Below are 23219 nucleotides of genomic sequence, written 5' to 3'. Positions count from 1 at the left end.
CCCAGGACGGGGCTGTCCTAGACGGGCCCCAAACCCCAAACCTGCCCGCCCAGCGGGGACATCCCAACACTGGGGACATCCCGGCTGTGGCCTGGCCATGGTGCAGAGGGGGCAGGCAGCAGTGCCACACGGTGTCCCCCCAGCCACCAGCAGCCCCGGGGTGGGTGTCCAGAGCCCTGGGACTCTCCGTGCCATGGGGCACCCTGCCCACGCCGGGACACCACGGGGCTGCCCTTGTCCCCATCGCAGTGGGGCAGCTCCTGCCCTCAGTACATGGGGCAGCCCCCCCTTCAGCACCGCACGGGGCAGGCTGTGCTGCTGTGTGTCCCCTAAACTTTGGGGAGGGGGTATTTAGGGAGGGGGGCGCACCGTGCCTTGGCACCCCGACCCCTGCCTTGGCTCCCTTGGCACCCTGCCCACCCTCAGTGCGGGCACTACAGCCACCCCCTCCTTCTCCCCGCTGCCACCCCAGGGTGGGGGGGCCCCACTTTCTCCCCCTCCTACCCCCCCGCAGCACCCGGGCTGCCTCCAGGGCGCCCCGCGGCGGTGCCCGCACCCTGCGGGGAAACTGAGGCACGGCGCGCCCGGACCCCCCCCAAACCCAAACTCCCCCCTCTCCGGCCGGCACGGCTCCAGGGCTGCGGAGCGGCATTTCCTCCGGGCGCCGACCCTCCTCCTCCTCCTCCTCCTCCTCCTTCTCCTCCTCCTCCTCCTCCCGAAGGGAGTCGGTTTCCTGCCGCCGCCGCGCCCGCTCACTGCGCTCTCGGCTGCGGGCAGCGGCGGCGGCCGGGATGTGCCTGCGGAGCCCCCCCCCGCTGCTGCTGCCGCTGCTGCTGCCGCTGCTCGCCCGCCCCGGTGAGTGGGGAGCCCGTCGGGGGGCACCGGGGACCGCCGAGGGTTGGGGGCTTCGGGCTCGGGGCTCCCCGACGGCGGCACCGGGCTGGGCGCACGGGAAACGCGCAGGGGGGGAGCGCGGAGGAGCCGCCGGTAACTCGGAGGGGAACGGGGGGAGAGGAGGGGAACGGGGGTGGGGGGCGAGGGGTGAGTTGTTGGGGTGGGCTGGGGGTGCGGGGGCTGATACAGCTGGGTCCCAGCTCGGATATTGCCTCCCCTCCCCTCCGCTGGCCCCAAATCCAGGCTGCGTCACCAGGGTCCCAGGGGTGTCCAAGCGCCCTTTCCCCGGGAAGGGGCAGGCAGCGGGACCCCCTCAACGGGGGCACCGACCCGGGGGGGCTGGGGAACGAGGAAAAAAACCCAAAGCCCCCCCCGGTGTCTGTGGCAATAGGGCCAGGGACTTTTTTGCTGCTTTATTTGTTGGCCCCGCAGCCCTTGTCCCGTGACTGCAGGCGCTGCGGTTTTGCAGGGAGGATTTTGGGGGGCGCAGGCGTGGGGACACCCCCAGGCGGGCAGGGAGCTGGGGACACGGGGACAGGGTGCTCAGGGACAGGGAAACATGAGGGCAGCAGCAACACAGGGGCAGTGGGTTCAGCACCTCCCACACGGGTCGGTCCCATGGGGGCTGCTGGGGGTCCCCACTGTCACCCCCGGTGCTGCCACCCCCTACAGGGCCTGTCCCCAGGGGCTGGGGCCGTGCCCCGGGGGCTGTGCTGTGCGGTCCCCATCCGACGTAGCTGTGCCATATGGTCCCTGTCCTATGGCTGTCATATGGGCTCCATCCCACGTAGCTGTGCTGTAGGGCTGTGCCCCCTGCAGCTGTGCCATACAGCCCGGTCGTGTGGCTGTGCCATACGGTCACCATCCCAAATAGATGTGCAATGAGGTCTGTGTCCCATGGAGCTGTGTGTATGGGCACTATCCTAAAGAGATGTGCAATAACGTCTTTGTCCTGTTTAGCTGTGGGGTACGGTCGCCATCCTAAATAGATGTGTGATAAGGTCTGTGTCCTATGTAGCCGTGTGGTACAGCCCCCATCCTACAGCTGTGCCATATGGTCTACATCCTGTGAAGCTGTGCTGTACAGGCCCTGTCCTATGTCTGTTTGCCATATAATCCCCATCCTGCATAGCTGTGCCTTATATCCCCCGTCCTACAGTGCGGTCTCTTGTACGCAGCCGTGCCATACAGGCCGTGTCCTCTGTCCTTGTGCCATACGCTCCCCGTCCCACGTGGCCGTGCCATACAGCCCTTCAACGTGGCTGTGCTACACAGCTGTGCCATACGGTCCCCCATCCTACTGAGCTGTGTGTCCCTGTGCCTTTTAGCCGTGCTGTATGGTCCCCATCCCATATAGCTGTTATCTGTCCCGTCCCACACAGCTCTGTGGTGCTGCCTCTCTCCTACCCGCTGCATGTTCCCTGCCCTGTAGCTGTGCCCTGTGGTGCCCGTCCTAAGGAACTGTGCAATGCTGTCCCTGTCCTATAAATCTGAGCCATACAGCTCCTGTTATGTGTGACTGTGCCCCTGAGAGGGACTACTCTGAGTGTGGAGCTCCTCCATATAGCCCACGTCCTGTATGGCCGTGCCACACCGTCCCAAACACGTGTAGCTGTGCCATGCCCGTCCCGTGTAGCGGTGCCATACGGTCCCTGCCCTGTCTGGTGCAGACCCTTCGGGCTGGGGAGTCCCTGGCAGGCACAGCACCGTGGGGCCGTGCAGACAGCGGGGGGCTTCCAGGGCTGGGGGGCTTTGAGCCCCTGTGTGACAGCACCAGCAGGGACCGGTGCTGCTGCCCCGGGGGGAACGCGGTGCTGGCTCTTCCCTTCCCAGCCCAGGTGAGGCTGTGCCCCTCCTGGGGGCAGAAAGGTCATATAGAGTGGACGCAGGGCTTGTCACCTTCATCCACTTGGGGACAGGCTGATATGGGACGGGCTGACGTGGGACAGCGTCTCCCCCGGCGCTGCACCCAGAAAACCCGGTGCTGGGTGGTGTGGGCACATCTACCCTGTCCCAAACCCCGCTGCCACCTCCACGAGGCACAACAGTGGCCCGGGGGTGACAGCCCCGAGTCCTGCAGTGCCGGCTCCATCCCTGCTGAGCCCTTCCAGCTCATTGCACGAGTGCCGAGGCGGCGCAGGGGGGACGCTGGAGCGGTGCTGCCCGGGAGATCCTGCCCCGCTGGAGCCAGCCCCGGCGCCTGCCCTGGCCCCGTGCCCCCCCCGGCACCCCCGGCACCCCCTGGGCTTTGTTCTGCACCCGGGGCCTTTGATCCTCTCGCAACAAAACAGGAATTTCCCCCCCCCCAGACATCCACGCGCCGGGGAGACGCGGCAGCTCCGTCCCCGCTCCCCGCTCCGTCTGCGCCGCGGCGAGGCCGAGGGCGGGTGGGAGGCTGGAAAAACATAAAGTGGATTTTCTTTCTTTCTTTCTTTTTAATTTTTTTTTTTTTGTATTTCCTGGAGTACAAAAATAAATGCGCCCTTATCTGATTGACCCCGCGGGTGCAGGCTGGGCCCAGCTGAGCGCCGTTATCTGATGCTGACATAATGCTGGAGGCCGCTGCTGCCTTCCCCCGGGGACGGGGACGGGGATGGGGACGGTGCCCGGGTGGCACCGCTGCCCCTCGTCCCCTCCGCAGCATCCCTGCCCCACGCCGGGGAGAAGCCGGCCACGTCCCCACACCCTACGGGATGCCACCCCGCGGGATGTCACCGGAGAGGTGACGATCTGCCCGTCCCCTGCCCCGCGATGCCGGGGGCCGGGGGCCATGCCCGGTGCCGCCGGGGCAGGAGCGGAGGAAAGAGGGCCGCGGGCTGCGGCGCCCAGATAAGAGGCTGTTTATCTTCCTCCCGATGCTGCGGCCGCCGCGCCGGGGGGAGGAAGCGCCGGACAATAGGTGGGCCCGTGGCAGCGTCACCGCGGGGCCTGCGCCGTGACCCCGCCGCCGCGGCCTCGCCACCCCGACGCAGCCCAGGGACGGCTCGGGGGGGCCCTTGCCAGGCTGCCGCTCGGCGCAGCCTCAGTGCCCGTGGCCCTGCACCTCCCTGTCCCCGTCCCCGTGGGGATGTTGGGTGCCCCGGTGCTGGCACAGGGCCCGGTCACCTCCCAGCGTGGTGGCTGGAGCTGCCAGAGAGCCCCTGGGGAGGGGACAGCGCTCGGTGGCCACATCCAAAGCAAGCGCAGAGCCCCCAGCCCCGCGGGGACGCCCCGGCGCAAAGCACCCCGCAGGGCAGGGACCCTCCCGGCCGTGCCACCCATGGGTGCAGGGGATGACTTAGGGACAGCCGGGCTGTGGCAGCGCTGCCCAGGACAGGGGAAAAAGCCACGGTAACCTCCGAGCGAGGCAGGCTCGGGGCTTCAAACACCTTTTTTTTGCTGTCAGGATTTCCCTTGGCAGCTGCGGGGCCCCGCTCGCCCGCCAGCCCCGTGTGGGGCTCTCGGTGTCACCGCCGCCCGCCTGCCTCGCACCTCGGTGCCATTTCCACACCTGGGCTTCCCAATTTCCATCAGCACCGGGGGGAGGGATGCGGGGGGGCCGCTTTTAGGGGAAGCCACGCGGGAGCTCTGGCACGCGGCGGTGCCGCGCGGGGACAGCGGGTTTTTCCAGACCGGATCCGAGGGCCATTAGGGGATCGCTGCGCCGGGCAGGCCCCGAGCAGAGCCAGGGTTGGGGCCGGCGTCGCTGTGCGGGTCCCCTCCCGCCTGTCCCCTGTCCCCAGGCCGCGTGGCAGTGACCGATTTCTCTTGTTTTCCACCCAGACCTCGTCCCCGCTGAGGGCTGCGACCTGCGGCCGGTGGCGGCGGATCCCCCGGTCACCCTGTCCTACAGCACGAGCACGGTGCCGCGGGGCTGCGTCAGCAGCAGCTCCCTGCACAGCGCCAATGAAGTCCACGTCCTCGGCGTCCAGTGGTCCAAGGTGAGCCAGTGGCACCCCGCACGTCGGCCCCGGGCACCATCGGGGTGCTCAGGTTGGGGTTTTCCATGTCCTGCCCCCTCCCTGGTCCTTTTCCAGCCCCCCCTGGGTAAATGCAGCCCCCTCGGCCCCGGCACGCTGCGCTCAGCGCGGGGCTGTCGAAAGCATTTCCTCTAAATCAGGAGCGGTGAGAGGAACCAGATTAACCTTTTCCACAGTGCAACTTCCCCGCACGGCTGCGCTTCCCCTCTGAGCTGAAGCTGCAGTTTCTCCCTGTCCCCAGAGGGGAAGTTTAAACCCTTTTAAAGGCCACGATTCTGACACTTCTCTGGCACCGCAGGGACTGTCCCCACAACCCGCACGTCCCGCGGGGAGGTGGCTCTGCGGGGAGCAGCAGCAGGGCAGAGCCCAGCACCCACGGGGACGGTGCCGAGGAGGGCAGGAGGGATGCAGGGAGGCTCGAGGCGCTCACATCACTTGCAGCGGAAACGCAGCCACCAGAGTTTCACTGCCTGCCTCGGGGCGATAACCGAGCTGGGAGCTCCGGGTGGCTTTGGGGTGGCGCTGGGCACAGCGGGGCAGCGAGCCGGGGCTGCGTCCCCACCTGGTGCGGTCCTGAGAGCACGGGCAGGGCAGGAGGAGGCAGCTTGGTGGGGGAAGACCCCACTGTAGGGCCCATGCTGAGCTCCCCTCGAGCTCTCAGAGCCCCAGCAAGCACAGCACCACGTTTTAGCCCAGCCCCAGCTGCCCAGCACCACGTTCCCCCCGCTGCCTCCCAGCTCTCCCAGTTCTGCTTTTGGGGGCAGCTTCTGCAGTGCCCCACGCCCGCGGCGCCCCGGCACGGCCTCACCCCGCACGCCCTGACGGGAAACCTGGCCCTGACGCAGGCAGGCGCCTGTGGCTGAGCGTCAGGGCCGGGGGTGCCCCGGCTTTGTCACCGGAGGCGGCAGGGGACACGCGCTGATGTCACGGCTGCGGCACTCGGCTCGCCGGCACCGAGCCCTGGGCGCGCGGGGGGGAGCGGGGCAGGGACCCGGCTCCGCTCGCAGAAGAATTACTGGAAGCTGCTTTCTATAAGCAGATCCCTATGAAGAAAAAAAAAAAAAATAGCACCGAGAAGAAAAACCTAAAAAAAGGCCGCGGCGGGGCGAGACGCAAACCGAGCCTCCCTCCACTCGGCGGGCACCAAACAATGGAGAGCCGCAAAACACGCGGCAGGAAAACCAGCGCCGGCTCCTCCCGCCGCCACGGGGCCACCCGGGGTCCCCGGCCACCCACGCGGCCGAGCTCGCCCACGGGGCCACGGCCGGGCCAGGCGGTGCCCTCGACCCCGTGGTGCCGGGCACGAGGCTGGCACCGCTGGTTGTGCCGTGCCTCGGTGCCCACGCAGCCCCGGGCGGCTCGCCGTGCCCGCTGTTGTGCCGGGAGCGCTGAGCCGGGCGGTGGTTTCCAAACTTAGCGCCTGGCTCCCCGGCTTCCTGACGTGGTTTTCCGGCTGAGCCGAGCCCTGCGGCTGCCCCGGGACTGGAGCAGCTCCATGGTGTCAGGATGGGGCCGGGAGAGCCATGGGGGGGGTGTCCTGGTACCCGGGGTGGGGATGCGCCGGTGTGTGGGGTTGGGGATGGGCCAGTCCCGGTGTGGGGATGTCCCGGGATGCTCTTTGGGGATTTCCAGTTCCCAGTGTGGGATGCCCCAGTCCTCAGTGCTCTGATACCCACAGTGGGCACCCTGGCCGCAACGTGGGGTGCTCTGTCCCTAGTGCAAGGACACCCTGAGCCCTCATCTGGGGACAACCAGAGGGTTTTGTCCCTCTGTGGTGTGCGTGAACATCCATGTGGCATCCCTGCATCCCTCACCTGCCCCAAGGCCCTAACTCCCAACCCCACAGCCTCCTGCATGAACAGCCCGATATCCCTCCCTGCTGCCCCATCACCGGGGGCTCACCGGGGGCTCTGTCCCAGCCGTGCCGCGGTGCTGACCCTCTCCTTGCTCCCCCAGGTCCCATCCACCACGCTCAATGTGTCGCTCATGGCTCCAGCCGGCGGCTGCACCCGGCCAGCGGTGCTGGTCCTGCAGTGCTCCCGGTGCTCGGCCTCCATCACCTCCCCGTGCCTGGAGCTGCTCGTCCTCACCGTGAGTGCTGCGGGGACAGACCCCTGGGAACCCTCCTGGGGGGGGGGGCACAGCGGGGCTGGGGACATCCCCAGGGTGCTTGGGGTGCCCACGGGGGACGCCGGTGCCCTCTCCCTCTCCCTCTCCCTCTCCCCAGGGCCGATGCGCCCGGCCCCCGGCGGCGGATCTGAGCGCGGGGCAGGCTGGGCGGCGAATGACGCACGGGGCTTGGAAAAGCTGCCGTTTCCTCCGGCTGCCGGGAGGAAGGTCAGCGATGGGATTTGGCTCCAGCGAGCTGAGCCAGGGCCGGGAGCTTTGTTAGGAAAATAAACCTCCGGCTTTGTTTTGAGGCTAATAATAAAGCGGGCCGAGCTCCCCGCGTGCCGCCGGCCGGCCGCACCGCTCCCCCAGGTCCTCCACGGTGTGACCCCCGAGCCCTGATGGGGTCAGGCCCCTGGAGATGCCCACCAAGATGCCTTCAAAGCAGCGCCCTCCGTGCTGGGAGGGTATTTTCCCGGCTGCAGACGGAGCCGGGGAGGGATGCGTCCATGCGTCCTGCCCCGGCTCACGCTGCCTCTCGCCCTCAGGACGCCTTCGTGATCCAGGGCAGCCCCACGGTGCAGCAGAGGGAGCTGCCGGCGGCCGCCAGCAAGGGGCAGCTGCTGGACTGGGCACGGGGCACCTACGGGGGCATCACGTCCTACAGCGAGCTGCGGGACCCGCGCGCCATCCACCTCCGCCTGGGTGAAGGTGCGTCGGGGACGGGGGCTGGCGGGGAGGGGGGGACACCGGGAGGCACCAGGGTGGGGAGGAAGGGGCTGCAGGGCTCTCCGTGCTCCCAGAACACGCCGGGTCCATGGGGTGGTGGTTCCCTTGGGCACGTGCTCACCAAGCACAGTTTGGTTTCGGTGACCCCAGCACTGTTTGTGCCCCCCCCAGATGCCCGCAGCCCCCCGGACTGCGCCCCCCAGGAGCGCTTCAACGCCGCGCCGCACCTCGACGCCGAGGTGTTTTCCCACGGGATGAGGAGCTGTGCCAGTGGCAGTGCCCACAGCACCAGGACTGCCCACATCATCCAGCTGCAGCCTGAGCACAGGTACGGTGTGTGTCCCTCCAGGAGGGGGGCACAGCTTGGGGAACCTGGGGAAGGGGTCGGGGTCTCTTGGAGACCCCGGACCCAGCGGAGTGAGGGGCTGAGGCTGGGGGGGGTCTCATGCTCTTGCAGCTCGCCCGTCACGGAGGTGAACCTGTCCCTGAGCTGTCCCGAGCCGGCAACGGGCAGCCACATCCTCATCCTCCAGAGCCGCGCCAACCTCACCTGGATCCTCTCGCCCACCAGCTGCAACATCCAACTCCTGGTATGGCCGGTGTGGCAATGGGGCTGGCAGGAGGGGACATCGCCCTGGGGACACCCGCACGGGGACGCGGCAGCCCCCTCGCCGTGCCGTGATCCCCCAGAGCCCGTCCCCACCTCGGTGCGGCCCCGACTGCGGTGGCTGCTCACATCTGGATGCCCCCGGCCCCGCTAAGCCCCCCCCCGTGCCACCCCCGCAGGCCTCTGGCGCCTATAGGATCGCGTCCTTGTCACCGTGGCCCATAATCGGAGAGCCGCTGCCCGACACGGAGCAGGGCCTGGTCGCCAAAGCCTTGGAGAAGAACTACAGCGTCATCGCCTCCTACTCCATCATCCCCGTCAGCCCCCGCATCACCCTGGAGATCCAGGAGCGCGGTGGGTCCCTGGCTCCCCTCCTGGGCTCAGGGTTTTTGGGTTGGGGGTGTCCCCGCTCAGCTCCCCGCGTCCTCTCCCCGCAGAGGTGCCGAGGAAGCCGCCCCCGATGCCCACTTCGCCGGCCCCCACCTTGGACACGCTGCCCAACGACCTGCTCCTCATGCTCCGGCCCTGGAAGTGCACGGATGACACCATGGAGATCATCATCACCAGGTCCCACCTGGAGGTGAGGGCACCGCCAGCGTGCCGGGGGGGGGTCTCATCCCGCTCCGGGTGCCGGGGGGATGCAGGGGGGGGCTGGCCGGGCACCCCGGAGGGAGCTGTGGGCACGGCTGGTGGCTTTTCTCTTAGCCCATCAAGGACGTGGTGAACATCACCCTGCGGGACATCAGCTGCCAGGCGGAGAAGAACGCCACGCACTTCATGCTGCGCACCCCCCTCAGCCACTGCGGCACCTCGCTGGAGAGCCAGGGCAACGCCAAGAATGAGGTGAGGGGATACGGGGGGGGCAGGAGGTGTCCCCATCCCCATGAGGGACCCCGTCGGGGGGATGCCCACGGCCACAGCTCAAGGGCCGGGCTGACCGAGCCTTCCTCCCCTCCTCGCAGCTCATCCTCAGCCTGTCCAAGGGCTCGGTGCTCAGGAGCGCGCGGGTAAGTGGCGGTACCGGTGCCACCGGGGTCACGGGGTGCCGTGGGGTGGCTCACACTGTCCCTGTCCCTAGGTGGCCTTCCAGTGCCAGATCCCACGGGAGCTCTTCCTGCGCCTCTTCCCCACCGCCGCCTTCGAGGTGCCGCAGACGGAGCTGGAGGTCAACAAGGAGGCTTTCGTGCAGGTACCGCAGCGCCCGGGCACCGCGGGGGCCGTGCCAAGGGGGGTGGCATCCCTCACGGCCACCCCGTGTCCCCGTCCCCGCAGGCCTCCATGCGCTGGGACGACTACCCGGCCGACCTGCAGCTCAAGGAGTGCTGGCTGGTGGCCGCGGGGACGGAGCCGCTGCTGCTGGTGCAGGCCAACAAGGCGCAGAGCTCCAGCGTGGCCGTGCTGGAGGAGCCCCCCGGCAGCAGGGCCAGGAAGATTTGGCGATTCCGCTTCACCTACGCCGTCCCCGAGGGCGGCCACGTCCCCTTCTCCGCCGCCCTCAAGTGCAAGGCCGGGCTGCAGGTCGGTGTGGCACCCCCGTCCCGGGGTCCCCGCGGGTGTCCCCGTCCCCATGCCCATTTCGGTGGGTCCCCAGCCACCCGTCTCCATCGCCAAGCTGGGGCCGGCACCCCAGGTCCCCAGAGCCCCTGGGTATGGGGGTCCCCAGCCCTGTCCCCGTGGGATGGTGGCGCCGGGGTGGTGGCGGCGGGGCAGGGCTGTCCCCGAGCTCACCCCAACCCTCCCCGTGCGCAGAACAACACCATCTTCGAGAAGGTTTTGGAGGTGACCGTGAAGGACGTCTGGAGGCCGCCCAACAGTGAGTTTGGGGCTGGGGGGAGCCATACAGAGGTTTTGGGACGGTGTCACCGTGCTGATGGCCTCGTGTGTGTGTGTGTCCCCTGCAGACCGAGGGCTGGGGCTGGGCGCCGTGCTGGGCATCACCTTCGGAGCCTTCCTCATCGGGGCGCTCCTCACCGCCGGGCTCTGGTACATCTACTCGCACACCCGTGAGTACCTCTGTGTGCGTGTGGGGGCGGCGAGGGGGGGCCCTACACACGTCCCATGGCTGGGAAACCCATCCTATTCCCCCGTCCCAATCCTCCCGCGTGTCCTGGGGGGGTCCTGCTGCTCTCGGCAGCGCATCCCTTCTGGCCAGGGCTGTGTGAGAAGGAGCCTGCCCGGCGCGGCCGCGGTCCCCGGGGTCCCGGTGAAGCCCATCTCCATCCCACGCCTTATCGGGGCCGGGGGGGGACCGGGGGGGGACCGGGGAGGGGGCGCGAGCCGTGCGCCAGGGCCTGGAGGCTCTTATCGGGCTGGAAAGGTCAGGTCCAGGATGAGCCATCCCCGGCCGGCCCTGCTGGCGCCGAGGTTTGTTTTTTTGGCCCTTCATGTTTTTCTTCCCCCCCCCCCTCCCCTCCCCTTTCCTATCCTACCCCCTTTCCAATTCCCCCACCCCCCCCCGGTGGTAATGCAGGGCCCATCTCCAAACTGCAGCCGGTCTCCACCACGGCGCCGGCCTCGGAGAGCAGCAGCACCAACCACAGCATCGGCAGCACGCAGAGCACCCCCTGCTCCACCAGCAGCATGGCCTGACCCCCCCGGACCCCCCCTCGCCGCCGCCTCCGCCTCAGCCCCCTTAAAAACCCTTTTTCTGGCCCCCCCCACCCCACCACCACCCCCCCAAAAATTATTTCAGGCTGAGCCCGGAGGGGGCCGCGGCCCCTCGCTGTCCCCGGGGCCGCCCTTACTCATTCAGTGAATGCTTTGGCCCCCCCCCGGCAGCCCGTGGAGGGAGGTGGGGGCCCCCTGTGACCCCCCCCCGGGGGTCCCCAGCAGATGGGGGGGTGCTGGGGGCAAAGGGTGGGTGCCCCCGGTGCTCTCCATCCTGCGTGGGGACAGCATGGCCCCCATGTACCCCCCCCCAAAAATGCTCCCTGAGCAATGGGGGGGGCCCAGCACAGCCCCGATGGGGTCACTGCCCCCCCCCCAGCACCCCCCCCACTCCACGTCCCCATCCCATAAAGGCAGCGGGGCTGGGAGCAGCGAGAGGTTTATTGGGGGGGGGGGGGGGGCTGCGGGGCCGGGGCGGCACGGTGTGACCGATCCGCCCCCCCCCCCCAAAACACCCACCCCCACCCCCCCCAGCCAGCTCCAGGTCAAAGTTACAAACTTTTAATAATAATAAAAACCTATCCTACGTTAAATTAGTCGCCACAACGAGGAGCCTCGGAGTCACACCGGGGGCACCCCCAAACCTCTCCACGGGGGGGGGGGCAGGGAACCCCTGGGGGCACCCCGCATCCATCTCACCCCCCCCTACACACACACACACCCCAAGGGGGGGCCAGGAGTGTCCCCCCCCCCACCTTATGGGGACACCCAGCATGGCCACAGCCACCGCCACCCCCCCACGGGGCTGGCACAGACAGAAGGCACTGGGGTGAGAAGGGCTGGGATGGGGGGGGGCGAAATCCCATACGTGCTCCCCCCCCCCCCAGCAGTTCAAGTAAAGGGCGCAGAACCCCAAATCCCGCTCACTGGGACAGGGAGGGGTCCAGCAGCTTGAGGACCCCTCCCACCAGGTGCAGGCTGCCGGTGACAAGGACACGGATGGTGGCCGCCTCCCGCAGCAGCACGGCCCCGCTGCTGGCCACGGGCTGGGGGTGTGCCCCCCCCTTGGGGGGGGGCACGGGGAGGTGGGGGTCCCGGCCCTGGGCGATCCACTGCAGGGCGTGGGAGAGGCAGGGGAAGACGAGGGAGGGGGAGTTGAGGGGGCGCTCGGCCGGGGGCACCAGCAGCAGGGCTGCCCCCCCTCCCCGTAAAGGGTCCGGCTCCAGCAGCCCCCCCACTTGCCGGGGGGGGGGCAGCCAGGGGGTCTCCTGGCCCCCCTTCTCCTCCAGCAGCCGCCCCCACGTCTTCTGGTTCTCCAGGCAGCGGGTCAGGGCGTTCTCCAGGGTCACGTTGAAGTTTTGTTGGTCTGGGGGGGGGAAACGAGTAAAAAGGGGGGGGTCTGGGGTGGAAAGGATGGAGGGGGGGCGCACCGGGAGGTCCCAAAGCCCCCCCCCGGCACTCACCGGCGCTGCCGCTCACCGACAGCTCCGTGAAGTTGGGGCAGAAAACGGCGTAGTCGAAGTGGCAGGGCTGCAGGGAGAGGGGTGCTCAGCGTGCGGGGGGGGGCACCGGGACCCCCACCCAGCACCGCAGGGCCACTGGGACCAGTCCCAGCCCAGCGGGGCTCTTGGGGGGGGGCACAGAGCTGGAGGACGGACGGACAGACAGACAGACAGACAGCAGCTCCACCTCGTGGCTCCTGCACCCACGGCACAGCGGGGCCCAGGGGCACACGGGGGGGGCGCTCAGCCCCCTGCCAGCACCCGCACTGCCCCCAAAAGCCCCCCCCCAAAAAAAAAAAACAACTCACCAGCAGCAGCTTGAGCAGCGCGGCTGTGTCCCGGTCCCCCGTGGCGTTGAAGAGCAGCACGCGCACCTCGGAGCCGCTGCGGGGACAACGGGGAGGGGGTGAGCGCCACCCTATAGCCCCCCCCCCACCCCACAAGGACCCCGGCACGGCCGCCGGGTGTTTGTGTGCCCCCCCCCGACCCCCCCCCGCGTCCCCTCCTTACTCCTGGGGCTTGTCGTGGCCGAGGGCAGCCTGGCGGAACCAGCGGACGCAGGCCTGGACGCTGCTGGTGGTGTGCGCCCCGTCCAGGTACCACGTCACGGCGCCGTGGGGCAGCACCTGCGTGCGGCCCAGCCACTCCGTGTCCCTCAAACCTGGGGGGGGGACACAGGGGACACAGCTGGACCCCCCCATTTCATCACACCCCCCCCATTTCATCACCGGGACCCCCACAAGCAGGGGTACGGCGGCGGCACAGCATCGCCACGCGGCCGTGCCGGCGACACCCGGGATGTCCCCAACCTGTTACAAAGGCGCTGGTGGCACCGGGGGGGGGTCACACGCGGCCCCCCTACCCCGTACCCACCCCTCACCTTGGATCATGGCATCGCTGGGGCGAAACACGGGCGCCAGCGGCACCGATGGCTGCGCCGGGAGCTCCGCGCTGGGCGGCACCTCCGGCAAGACCTCAGGACCTGCTGCGGGACGGGCACCAAAACGTCGCTCACACGCCCCCCCCGCCCTATTTTCCACCCCGTCTGCCCCCCCCCTTCCCCGCCTTACCCTCGTAGCCCCTCCGCTGCAGCCACGTCCGCGCGAGCTGCAGTGCCAGCGCGGCGTTGGAGCGCTGGTGGCCGCCCGCCAGCCCCAGCTCCAGCGCTTGGCTCCCGGCCTCGAAGGCGTCCAGCTCCGGGCAGACGTAGAGGGGACACTGCGGGGACAGCAGGCTGAGCCCCCCCGCACCCTACACACCGCACGGAGCCCCCCCTGCTCGCTCCCAACCCCGTCCCCGAGCTCACCCCGAGCTCCCGGGCTCGGTCCCGCAGCACCTCCAGCGGCCGCTCGGGCTGCGGCACGGTGAACGCCGGCACGCCGGGCTGTGGGGGGGGGACACACGGCATTAGGGACCCCCCCGAGCACGGCCCCAAACAGCTCCCCACCCGGGGGCGCGGGGGCTCGTCCCTCACCTTAAAAATGCCCCCCTTCTGCCAGGCGATCTTCTCCACCGTGTCCCCCAGGATGCTGGTGTGGTCGATGCCCAGCGAGGAGACGCCGCACACCACGGGGGTCCTGGGGACACGGGGGGGGGGGGGGGCTCAGCGGGGTGAGGGGGGTGGCACGGGGACGGTACGGGGACAACGCGGGCGCCCACCCTACCTGATGATGTTGGTGCAGTCGTAGGCGCCGCCGATGCCCACCTCCAGCACCGCCAGGTCCACCTGGGGACCGAGGGCACGCGGGGAGACATCAGCGGCGAGCGTCCCCGGGGGATTTGGGGGTGACGGGTGACGGGATTTGGGGTCCACCGGCACCACGAGCTGGGCACGGCCCCCCAGGGGTCAGCACCCCCCCAAATCCGTGGGAGCACCGCCCCATCCCCTACCTTTTCCTGCAGGAAGACGTGGAAGGCCATGATGGTGAGGAAGCGGAAATACGCCGGCATGCTGGCCTGCACCAGGTCCTGTCGCGATGGATAAGCGTTAGGGACGACCCCAAGGGGCTCCCCGGTCCCCACTGAGCCCCCAAACCCCCCCCCCCGGCCCCAAACGAGCCCCGGGAAGCCCCCACCTTGGTCTCCTCCAGGCGGTTGTAGACCAGCCAGAAGTACTTGCTGAAGAGCTCCTTGCTGAGCGGCTGCCCGTTGATGCGGATCCGCTCGCGCACCTGCACCAGGTGGGGGGAGCTGGGGAGGGAGGGGGGGACACCAAAAAAAAAAAAAAGGAGAGAGGTGACACAGGTGACACCCTCAGGCATGGCCCACGCGGTGTCCTCGTGCCCCCCCCCGAGCCCCCCGGCCGTTCCTGCCCACCTGTAGAAGCCGGTCTTCAGCCCGTAGCCGCGGAGGATGCGCTCGGTGAAGGCGCACGCTGAGCCCTGGGGATGCGGCAGCGTCAGCCCTGGGTGGCCCTGTCCCCAGCCCTGTCCCCTTCCCTGTCCCCTCTGTCCCTATTCCTGGTCCCCATCCCTGTCCCTATCCATGTCCCCTGTCCCCTCTGTCCCCATCCTGTCCCCATTCCCATCCCTATCCCTTCTGTCCTCATCCAAGTCCTCTCTGCCCCTGTCCCCATCTCCATCCCTGTCCCTATCCTTGTCCCATCTCATCCCCATCCCTGTCCCCATCTCCATCCCTGTCCCCATCCCTGTCCCCATCTGTGTCCCTGTCCCCATCCCCTATGTCAACATCCCTATCCCTGTCCCCATCCCTGTCCCCATTCCTATCTCCATCCCCATCCCTGTCCCTATCCCTGTCCCCTCTCCCCATCCCTGTCCCCTCTGTCCCTGTCCCCATCTCCATCCCCTCTGCCCCCATCCCTGTCCCCATTCCAATCTCCATCCCTATCCCTGTCCCCATCCATGTCCCCTCTGTCCCAATCTCCATCACCGTCCCCATTCCTGTCCCTGTGCCCTCTGTCCCCGTCCCCGTCCCTATCCCTGTCCCCATCCCCATGCTTGTCCTTGTCCCATCTGTCCCCATCCCTGTCCCCATCCAAGTCCTCTCTGTTCCTGTCCCCATCTTCGTCCCTATCCCCATCCCTGTCCCTATCCTTGTCCCATCTATCCCCATCCCTGTCCCTGTCCCCATCTCCATCCCCGTCCCCTCTGTCCCCATCCGTGTCCCCCCCCCTCACCTTGCCCTTCGTCCCGGTGACGTGGATGATGTTCAGCCCGTCCAGGTCCTCCACCTGCAGGTCAGCCACCCCGTGGGACCCCTGCGGCCACATCCCCGGAGGGGGACAGGGGGACAAGGACCGCGGGGCCACACTCAGGGGCTGTGTGGGTGACAGGGGGGTGTGTGTGTGCGCCCCCCCCTCACCTGCAGCCCGCTCCTCTCCAGGAAGCCCCTCATGGCCTCCAGCTGGGCGCGGGGGTCGGGGCGCTCCCTGCGCAGCTGCTCCAGGAAACTGGCGTTGGTCTGCAGCGAGTTCAGCGTGCGGATGGCGTCCTGAGGGGGGACCGCTGTGAGGGACCCCCACAGCCCCCCCCCACCCCAAAAACACCCCCCCACAGCCCCATTACCCCCCTCCCACCCCCTCCAACCCCACTCCCGGCACCCAACCACCCCCCAGGCCCCCAGTGTGGACCCCGCCGCCCCCCTCCCGGTAGCAGGGCGGGTCCCGCAGCCCCCCTTTTACCTCAACCCCCCCCCCCCTTTTGCCCCCCCCCCCCCCTTTCCCCTCAGTACCTGATAATCCGCGGCGGGGGCGCGCGCGGGGCGCGTGCTCAGCCCCCTCCTCCCCCTCCCCCCCGCCGCGGCCCGCAGCGCGCGCAGCCCCCGCGCCACCATCCCGCCGCGCGCGCCGCACAGGCCACGCCCCCTCCGTCCGCGCCGCTAAACGCCCAGTCCCGCTCCCCCCCCCCCCCTTTTATAGCCTTGATGCCGCCGCCGCCATCTTGGTTAAGGGCACACCCCCCACCTACCCACCCCGCCGCGGCCCGCCGGGGGGCGCCATGTTGGAGAAGGGCAGGGTCCCCTCACAGCGAGGGGGGCGCTGAGGGAGCCCCACAGCCCAACCACGGGGTGGGGGCTGCGAGCACAGCCTTAAACCGCCCCAAAATCCTCACAAAACCCCCCAGCAGGGCAAAAAGGCAGCACCACAGCCCCGCTGCCTCCTCAGGGAGGATGCTCGGTGCCCGCTAGTTGCGTTACCACAGCGGGCATGGCCGCCCCGCCAGCAGAGCCCTGTCAGGGCACGCTGCGCCCCACCGCCTGCCCCTGCCTGCCCTCAGAGGCAGCTCCCCGAGCCCTGGGAGGTTTGGCACAAGCAGCAGGTCCACACACAGCGGGGGGAAGGCGCTGGGGAACGAGATCACCTTTATTCACAACCGGCACGAGGCAGCGGGCTGATCGCTCGCAACTTAACTTCATTTATTTTTTTTTTCCCTCCCCAAGTCCCCTCGCACCCGGGCACGATGCGGGAGCCCCCCCCAGATTTACCTTATAGGCGTCCTTTATCATCCTCGGGGGCTGCTCCGCGCGGGGTGCGCTCCCCACCTCCTCCACCACGGGCTGAGCCACCACCGCCGTGGCTTTTACGTTGGCCTGGTTAATGCACAACCTCTCAAAGGCCAAAGGTTATCACCCGCCGCCTTTTGTGCGCATTTACGTGTTCGAAAGTCTTGGGATCCGTGTGGCTCGGGAGAAGACGGCCATGTGCAGCCGGCAGCCGTGGGGACGAGGTGTTGGGCACCTGAAGGAGCACTTGTTCCACGCCAGCTGGGCCCCAGAGCTCCGGCAGAGTGAGGCAGATGCACGCCAGCACCGTGTGCCGCATCTCTGTGCCTGGGGACGGCCGTGGTCCTGCTCCAGACTCACCCACGGAGGGCCAGGACTCAGGAGTGGATGCTTGGGGGTTTGTACGAGTGGCCCTGGCTCCTCCAACATGGCCGTGCCACGCTGAAAGCTCTGCAAGCAGCGGGACAGGGGCTGCCTGCAAGCACCCCCGGTTCCCTTCCCAATCCGAATTCTCGCCGTGGTTAGCGCTAAGCGAAAAGCAGGCAGCCGGCTAGGTGTGTCCCACAGGAATCCTAATTGCAGCAGACGCCGAGCGCTGTGGCAGAGGCCAATGATTCCCACCGTGAATCCCGGCTGCACGGAGCAAGGAGCTGTGTCAGCCACCCCTGGTCGGCCCAGCAGGTCCCTTTCTAGGCTGCAGCCCAAAACTCCAGTGAGAGTTAGTCACTCCAGGCAGTATGACGACACCTTCCCTGAGACACGTCCAAATTACTCAGAGGCACCTGCCTCATCCTACACCAGCTTCTGGGTGTGCGGAGGACGCGCTGTGTAGGAGCTAAGAGCAACTGAGAGGCAGAGACGGCCACCAGCGGGGCCCAGTCTGACCCAGGGCAGCTGCTCCCAGCCCTGCAGCTCCCTGCACTGTTTGCTGAGAGCCTCAGTGAGCCCCCGCACTGACACAGCCACCTCCTCCGTCACCAGGTCCCTAACAATTGATCCACGAGATTACCCTAACCAATACAGATTGCCCCAGGGGACACGGGCTGTGGGCCAAAGCTGCAGGGAAACAACCCTGGGCTCGCAGGCGTCACCTCCCCACTCATTCACTCACTCACACACACACACACACAGCTCGCACGCCGCAGCTCCTTAGTGGCAGAGCTGCTGTGCAAGGAGAGGGGACGGCAGAGCTCGGTTAAAGCCACCAGGCACTTCGCCGTGAAGGAAGTCCCTGCCCAGAGAGAGAGACAGAGAGAGAGAGAGACCCCCGCCGGCACACCCCTGCTCACTGCACCTCCCCGAGCAGCCCGGCCGGGACCCCGCTCAAAAGACCCTGTCGAATTCGGTCTGGTTGGTGGCCGCGGGGTTCCTGCCCTGGTTCGCTGGCTGCTGGGGCATGTGGCCACCCCGCCTGCGCGGCGGGGCCAGGTACTCGAACATGGACTGGTTGTGGGTGGACAGCATGTTTTTGAGGTCCGAGGGCATGGGGTCCGACCAGAAGAAGTCGTGGTTCAGGGCGTCGTCGCTGTCGATGCGTTGGGCGGGATCCAGCACCAGCAGCTTGTCGATGAGGTCGAGCGCGTAGGGGTCCTTGACGTAGGCTTTCAGGCGATCCTTCACCTTGCGCTTCTGGCCCTTGGGGAGCTCCAGCTTCTCAAACAGCTCGTATTTATCCACGTTCGGCCAGACCTGGGAGAGAGCAGGAAGGGGAGGGTTGGGAGGAGATGGTTCCAGAGAGCAGAAGCCACTGAAGCGAACGCCCTCGGGCAAACTGGCGTGAGGCATGCTGCGAGAACAATGCTACTGCAGAAGCTCCAAGCCAGCAGGCCTTGTTCCCACAGCACGGAGACGCTGAAGCGCACACCAAAGCCTACAGACACGTGGACAAGTCAGGACAGAATCCTCCCGGAGCGGGAAGGGGACACGGCACAGCGCTCCTGAGGATGCCACAGGATTTCTGTCCTCCCACCAAAAAATAAAAATTAAAAGAAAAAATCTACTGGAGAACCAGCTCAGGCCAACTACAACATCCAGAAAGGTCAACGGACAAAACTCCTCGCTGATAACAAGCTGGATGTTCGTGGCACCTTTTATCCTTAGGAACCACAGCCCGCTGCAATCACTTGTACTTCCCTCAGCCCCAGACCGGGACAGGCCGCAGCAAGTCCGTGGGTACAAAAGGAACACCTCCAGTGCACCTACCAGCGTCCCTGCAGCCACGTGCACAGCCACCCTCCTCTCACACCCTGTTTGATGACAGCCCCGGCCAAGGTCCCTTTCGGCTCCACCTTCCACTAGAGGGCAGGACCGGCTGCCCTCAAGGAGCTGAGATAGGGCTGAGTGCTCCCAGCAGGGCTGAGGACAGCAATCCTCATCTCAGAAGAGGCCACGTTCACCCTCGGGTGTTCAGGAGGCTGCACAAGGCTAAGGAAACAGCTGGAGCTCACACGAAGCAGCAAATAAGCTCAGTGTCAGAGGACACGGCCCCCAGCAGCAGGCACAATGACGCTGGGCACGCACAGCAGCCCGCACGCGGGGCAGGGAGAGGAGCAGGAGCGTTTGGTCCCAGTCCCAGCCCATGCCACCCCCCTGCAGCTCCCTCCTCCTGCCCTCACCTCCGGCGTGATGGATCCGCAGAGCTGGCTGATGAGGGTGAGCTGGTGCTGCTCCGTGTTGCCCTGCATGATGGGGCTGCGGGTCCACATCTCGGCCATGATGCAGCCCCCGCCCCACAGGTCGATGGGGGGCCCGTAGTCCCGCTCCCCTGCGGAGAGGCGCCGCGTTAATCACCCGGGGAGCGAGGAGGGAGGAGGAGAGGGCAGAGCCCAACGCCTACCTAGGAGCAGCTCTGGCGGCCGGTACCACAGGGTGACCACGCGGTTGGTGTAGCGGTTGGGCTGGCTGTTCTTAGCCAGGCTGAAAGCTCGAGCCAGCCCGAAGTCCGCGAGCTTCAGGACCCCGTCCCGCGTGATCAGGACGTTGGCGGCTTTCATGTCCCGATGCAAGATCTGCACGAGGACGGACAGGGAAAGATTGAGCCACCCAGGAGCCCTCCTTTGGCACCCCGGCCCCGGAGATGAAGGACGAGGAAGGATTTCCCCCCCAGCCTGTGCTGAGACACAGAGAGCAAGGTGGGGCTCGGAGCTCAGCGCGGATCCGGCCCGTTACCTTGTTCCTGTGGATGTAGTACAGCCCGTTCAGCAGCATCTGCATGACTTTCTTGATCTCCGAGAGCGTGAACTTGACGTGGGCGTTGCTGAGGAGGCCGGCCAGGTCGTGCTCGCAGAAGTCAAACACCAGGTAGATGCTGCCCTTGCAGCGGTTGTACGGAGAGGCTGCAGGAGGGGCAAGCAGGGACAGTCAGAGAGGGACCCCCGGTGCCACCACAGCTCCTCCTGACCCCCAGCCATCCCGGAGTAAAACCTCAGGGCACACAAACAGGGAAACAGGGACCCCGCAGGCCTCAAGGTCCTTCAGAGAGAGGCACTAAGGCAGCAAAAACAAGCATCGGAAGAACAGGGAGTGAGCAGCAAATGTCACGAGAAAGGCAAGGAAAGGAGACAAAAGTCTTTGAAAGCTCAGTTTGTGTGCCTAGCAGCTGTGGGGTTTCTTCCCTACAAACCCATCGGTGCACACAGCGCCAGCCAAGCAGGATCAGCACAGCAGCAGCACGGGCAAGGACAGTCCCAGAAGAAAAAAAAACAACACAGGAACAGAGAAAATCTTTCTAAAATAACATTAGAAAGCGAGGCATTCTGCAACCTCAAACGGTATCTACGAAAACAGCCCGGTCCAGATCAATACAATTTAAAACTCCAATTTCAATTGCCATTTAAAGTCAATAGCAGGAAACCTCAAATGAAGCAATCAATTTCAATCTCGTTCCTAGGGCACACGTGCAAACGAAAGGCCGGTTTCCATCAGCTGTACGCAGCAAAACCGCCCATCAGCAAGCAGAACACGAGGGCTGAGCTCCCCCCCGGCTGGGAGGATGCCCGCGGGTCTGTGCGAGTCCCTGACACGGGCACAGCCCTCACCACGTGAAAGGACAGAAGCTGGAGGTCTGGGAACAGTGAGTGCCACATTCCTATTTTTCACGTGAAACTGAGGTCAAAGCAGATTTGGAAGGAAAGTGGAATTTAAACAGAAACCAAACAATTTTACACGTCCACAAAAATATTTACCTTCGGCGTGCCAGACACAGGCAGTCATCACAACTGGCTTAATCACACAAGGAATTAAAAATTAACTCAGTGGCGATGTTTTTCCTTGTACCAGCTAGTTCCAAAAACCGACGGTAATCAATAGATGCTGCGGAGTAAATTCCAGTCCCCAGTCCTGGGCTGGAGGTTTCTACCCGGTGTTTTAACAGACCAGCAGCAGCAGACAGCTGCCACTTGCATTTTATTTAACCAAAGCGACTGGCTAGAGCATGGCAGGCTTTAACATCACCTGTCACCTCCAGAACTGCTGTTTCTGGTAAAATCCACAGAAGAGGATGATGGATATAAAGCAGGACACGTTTTAACCCCATTTTCCTGGGAACTGAGCCAGGCCAGGTACATTGAGCACAGCAGGCACGCTGCCTGCCCCGGGGACAGCCTGCAGGAAGGAGGTGGAGCAGCAGGCAGCTGGGCACCAAACGGGGCCGTAGCACATCTAACCCTGCCCCGAGCCCTGAGCCCCGGCTGCAACACACCCAGTGAGGGGCTGAGCGAGCCTCCAGCTGAAACACAGCTCCCAGCACGACCCCAAAAAAAACACAGCCAAAAATCCATGCCAGGAGGAACCCCCTCAGCATCAGGTGCTCTCTACCACAGGTTTATTTAAAGCCTCTCAGGCAGCACGGTGACAGCAGCATGCTCTGAGGAGGGTTTTTTTCCAGCCAAGCTGCAGCACCCGTTGAGAGGCAGCTTCCCAAACTGGGGGTGCTGTCACCCCGAGGCCCAGCTGGTGGAGCTGCCCCCCCCCCAGGGCACAGCGCCCTGCTCAGCCGCCACGCGGGGCTGAAGGAAAACCCACAGCCCCCCGGCAGCTACCTTTGGTCCTGCAGATCTCTATGAGGTTCACCACGTTCTCGTGCTTGAGCAGCTGGAGGATTTTAATCTCTCGCAGGGCCGTGATCGGGAACTGAAAGGAGAAGCAGAGGGCGTGGGTTAGGAGCGCAGGAGAGCAGCCCACGGCCGCCTGGGGGACAGGGAAGCTGTGAGCACAACAACACGGCAGGGGAGCTGCTGGAGCAGCAAAGGACAGCTTATTTATGTGCCATCAGTGCTTTAAAACGTGACACTGGGACTGTCAGAATTCATTCACCGCCGTTAGTAGGGGTGATTCTGCCACCAGGCGGAGGAATTTTATTGACCCTGACGCCCGGTCTCCCCTGTTTGTTTGCCCGAGGGCACCGCACAGCCCCGCCTGGCAGAGCGGCCTCCCCGCTACCCGTTAACGCTGTTCCTCGAGACCTGGCACATCCCAGCTGTGACCATTATCAGGGAGCACACGCAGGGAGCGAGGACACCCTCTGCTATCACAGAGATCAGCTCCACTCCCCACACGCTCCACCCCGACCTCCCCAGACGCAGCCACACGCAGCTCACCCCCTCCTTCTCGTTCTCCATCAGCACCTTCTTCAGCGCCACCTTCTTGCCCGTCTGGCGGTGCTTGGCTTTGAAAACCTCCCTGGGAGGAGGGGGAGAAGGCTGTGAGGGGACAGGGCGGGGGTAGGGGCTAGGGCTAGGGTTTAGGGCTAGGGTTTAGGGCTAGGGTTTAGGGCTAGGGTTTAGGGCTAGGGTTTAGGGCTAGGGTTTAGGGCTAGGGTTTAGGGCTAGGGTTTAGGGCTAGGGTTTAGGGCTAGGGTTTAGGGCTAGGGTTTAGGGCTAGGGTTTAGGGCTAGGGGCAGGGGCTAGGGGCAGGGGCTAGGGCTAGGGCTAGGCCGCAGCCCCCCCTCCCGGCCCCAGCCGAGTCCCCGCGGCCCAGGCTCTCACCCGAAGGTGCCCTGCCCGATCTTGGCGAGCTTCTCGTACTTGGAGACCTCGTCGCAGAAGGGGCACTCCACCATGTCGTACTGCTTGGCCATCCCGCCGCCGCCACAGCCCCGGCCCCGCTCCTCACGGCTTCCCCCTTCCCCCCACTTCCTGTTTCCCGCTTCCCGCCGCTTCCGGCGCGCCGCGCTGCCCGCTGGGAGTTGTAGTCCCGCCGCCCGCCGCCATCTTGTCAGCCCTCGCCTTTAGGCGGGCTCAGCCCATGGGGGGCGCCGCCTCCGCCCGCCCCTCAGCCCCCCGGGGGCTCGGGGGTGGTGGGGGGACCCTGCTGGGGATCCCCAGCCCCTGTCCCAGTGTACACGAAGCACAG

At 66.4% G+C, this 23219-nt stretch overlaps 3 protein-coding genes across 9 annotated transcripts; 1 reads left to right on the top strand and 2 right to left on the bottom strand.

Moving 5' to 3' along the window:
• The first annotated feature begins 714 nt into the window (after positions 1–714).
• Positions 715–11498, top strand: ENG (endoglin). 2 transcript variants are annotated; one of them, XM_084494594.1, is made up of 15 exons: positions 715–855; positions 4657–4814; positions 6810–6944; positions 7511–7673; positions 7863–8019; positions 8149–8281; positions 8478–8652; positions 8736–8878; positions 9004–9141; positions 9261–9305; positions 9377–9487; positions 9571–9816; positions 10048–10111; positions 10200–10301; positions 10789–11498. In XM_084494594.1, the coding sequence occupies exons 1-15, from the start codon at positions 792–794 to the stop codon at positions 10932–10934; spliced, it is 1980 nt and encodes a 659-aa protein (XP_084350720.1). In that variant the 5' UTR covers positions 715–791; the 3' UTR covers positions 10935–11498. The 2 variants fall into 2 exon arrangements, with proteins under 2 accessions (XP_084350720.1, XP_084350721.1); XM_084494595.1 differs by having other exon boundaries at positions 10769–11498.
• Positions 11451–16981, bottom strand: FPGS (folylpolyglutamate synthase). 6 transcript variants are annotated; one of them, XM_084494599.1, is made up of 15 exons: positions 16851–16981; positions 15729–15857; positions 15544–15624; positions 14724–14788; positions 14483–14597; positions 14298–14375; positions 14072–14133; positions 13882–13984; positions 13714–13791; positions 13478–13625; positions 13288–13392; positions 12918–13068; positions 12716–12791; positions 12369–12435; positions 11451–12271 (listed from the first exon to the last, which is right to left on the bottom strand). In XM_084494599.1, exons 1-15 carry the CDS (start codon positions 16869–16871, stop codon positions 11829–11831), a joined length of 1722 nt encoding a protein of 573 aa, XP_084350725.1. In that variant the 5' UTR covers positions 16872–16981; the 3' UTR covers positions 11451–11828. The 6 variants fall into 6 exon arrangements, with proteins under 6 accessions (XP_084350725.1, XP_084350726.1, XP_084350727.1 ...); XM_084494600.1 differs by having other exon boundaries at positions 15729–15827; positions 16851–16894; XM_084494601.1 differs by lacking the exon at positions 16851–16981 and adding an exon at positions 16563–16589 and having other exon boundaries at positions 15729–15827.
• On the bottom strand, positions 16711–22997 carry CDK9 (cyclin dependent kinase 9). Its single transcript, XM_084494602.1, has 7 exons — positions 22853–22997; positions 22466–22547; positions 21908–21998; positions 20037–20203; positions 19705–19876; positions 19484–19632; positions 16711–18557 (listed from the first exon to the last, which is right to left on the bottom strand). Exons 1-7 carry the CDS (start codon positions 22942–22944, stop codon positions 18192–18194), a joined length of 1119 nt encoding a protein of 372 aa, XP_084350728.1. The 5' UTR covers positions 22945–22997; the 3' UTR covers positions 16711–18191.
• Positions 22998–23219: the final 222 nt, after the last annotated feature.

Source organism: Aythya ferina, assembly GCF_964211825.1.
Source record: "Aythya ferina genome assembly, chromosome: 20".
Classification (NCBI taxonomy): domain Eukaryota; kingdom Metazoa; phylum Chordata; class Aves; order Anseriformes; family Anatidae; genus Aythya; species Aythya ferina.
The sequence above is the reverse complement of the archived record's forward strand: the minus strand, read 5'-3'. Positions and strand labels throughout refer to the sequence as shown.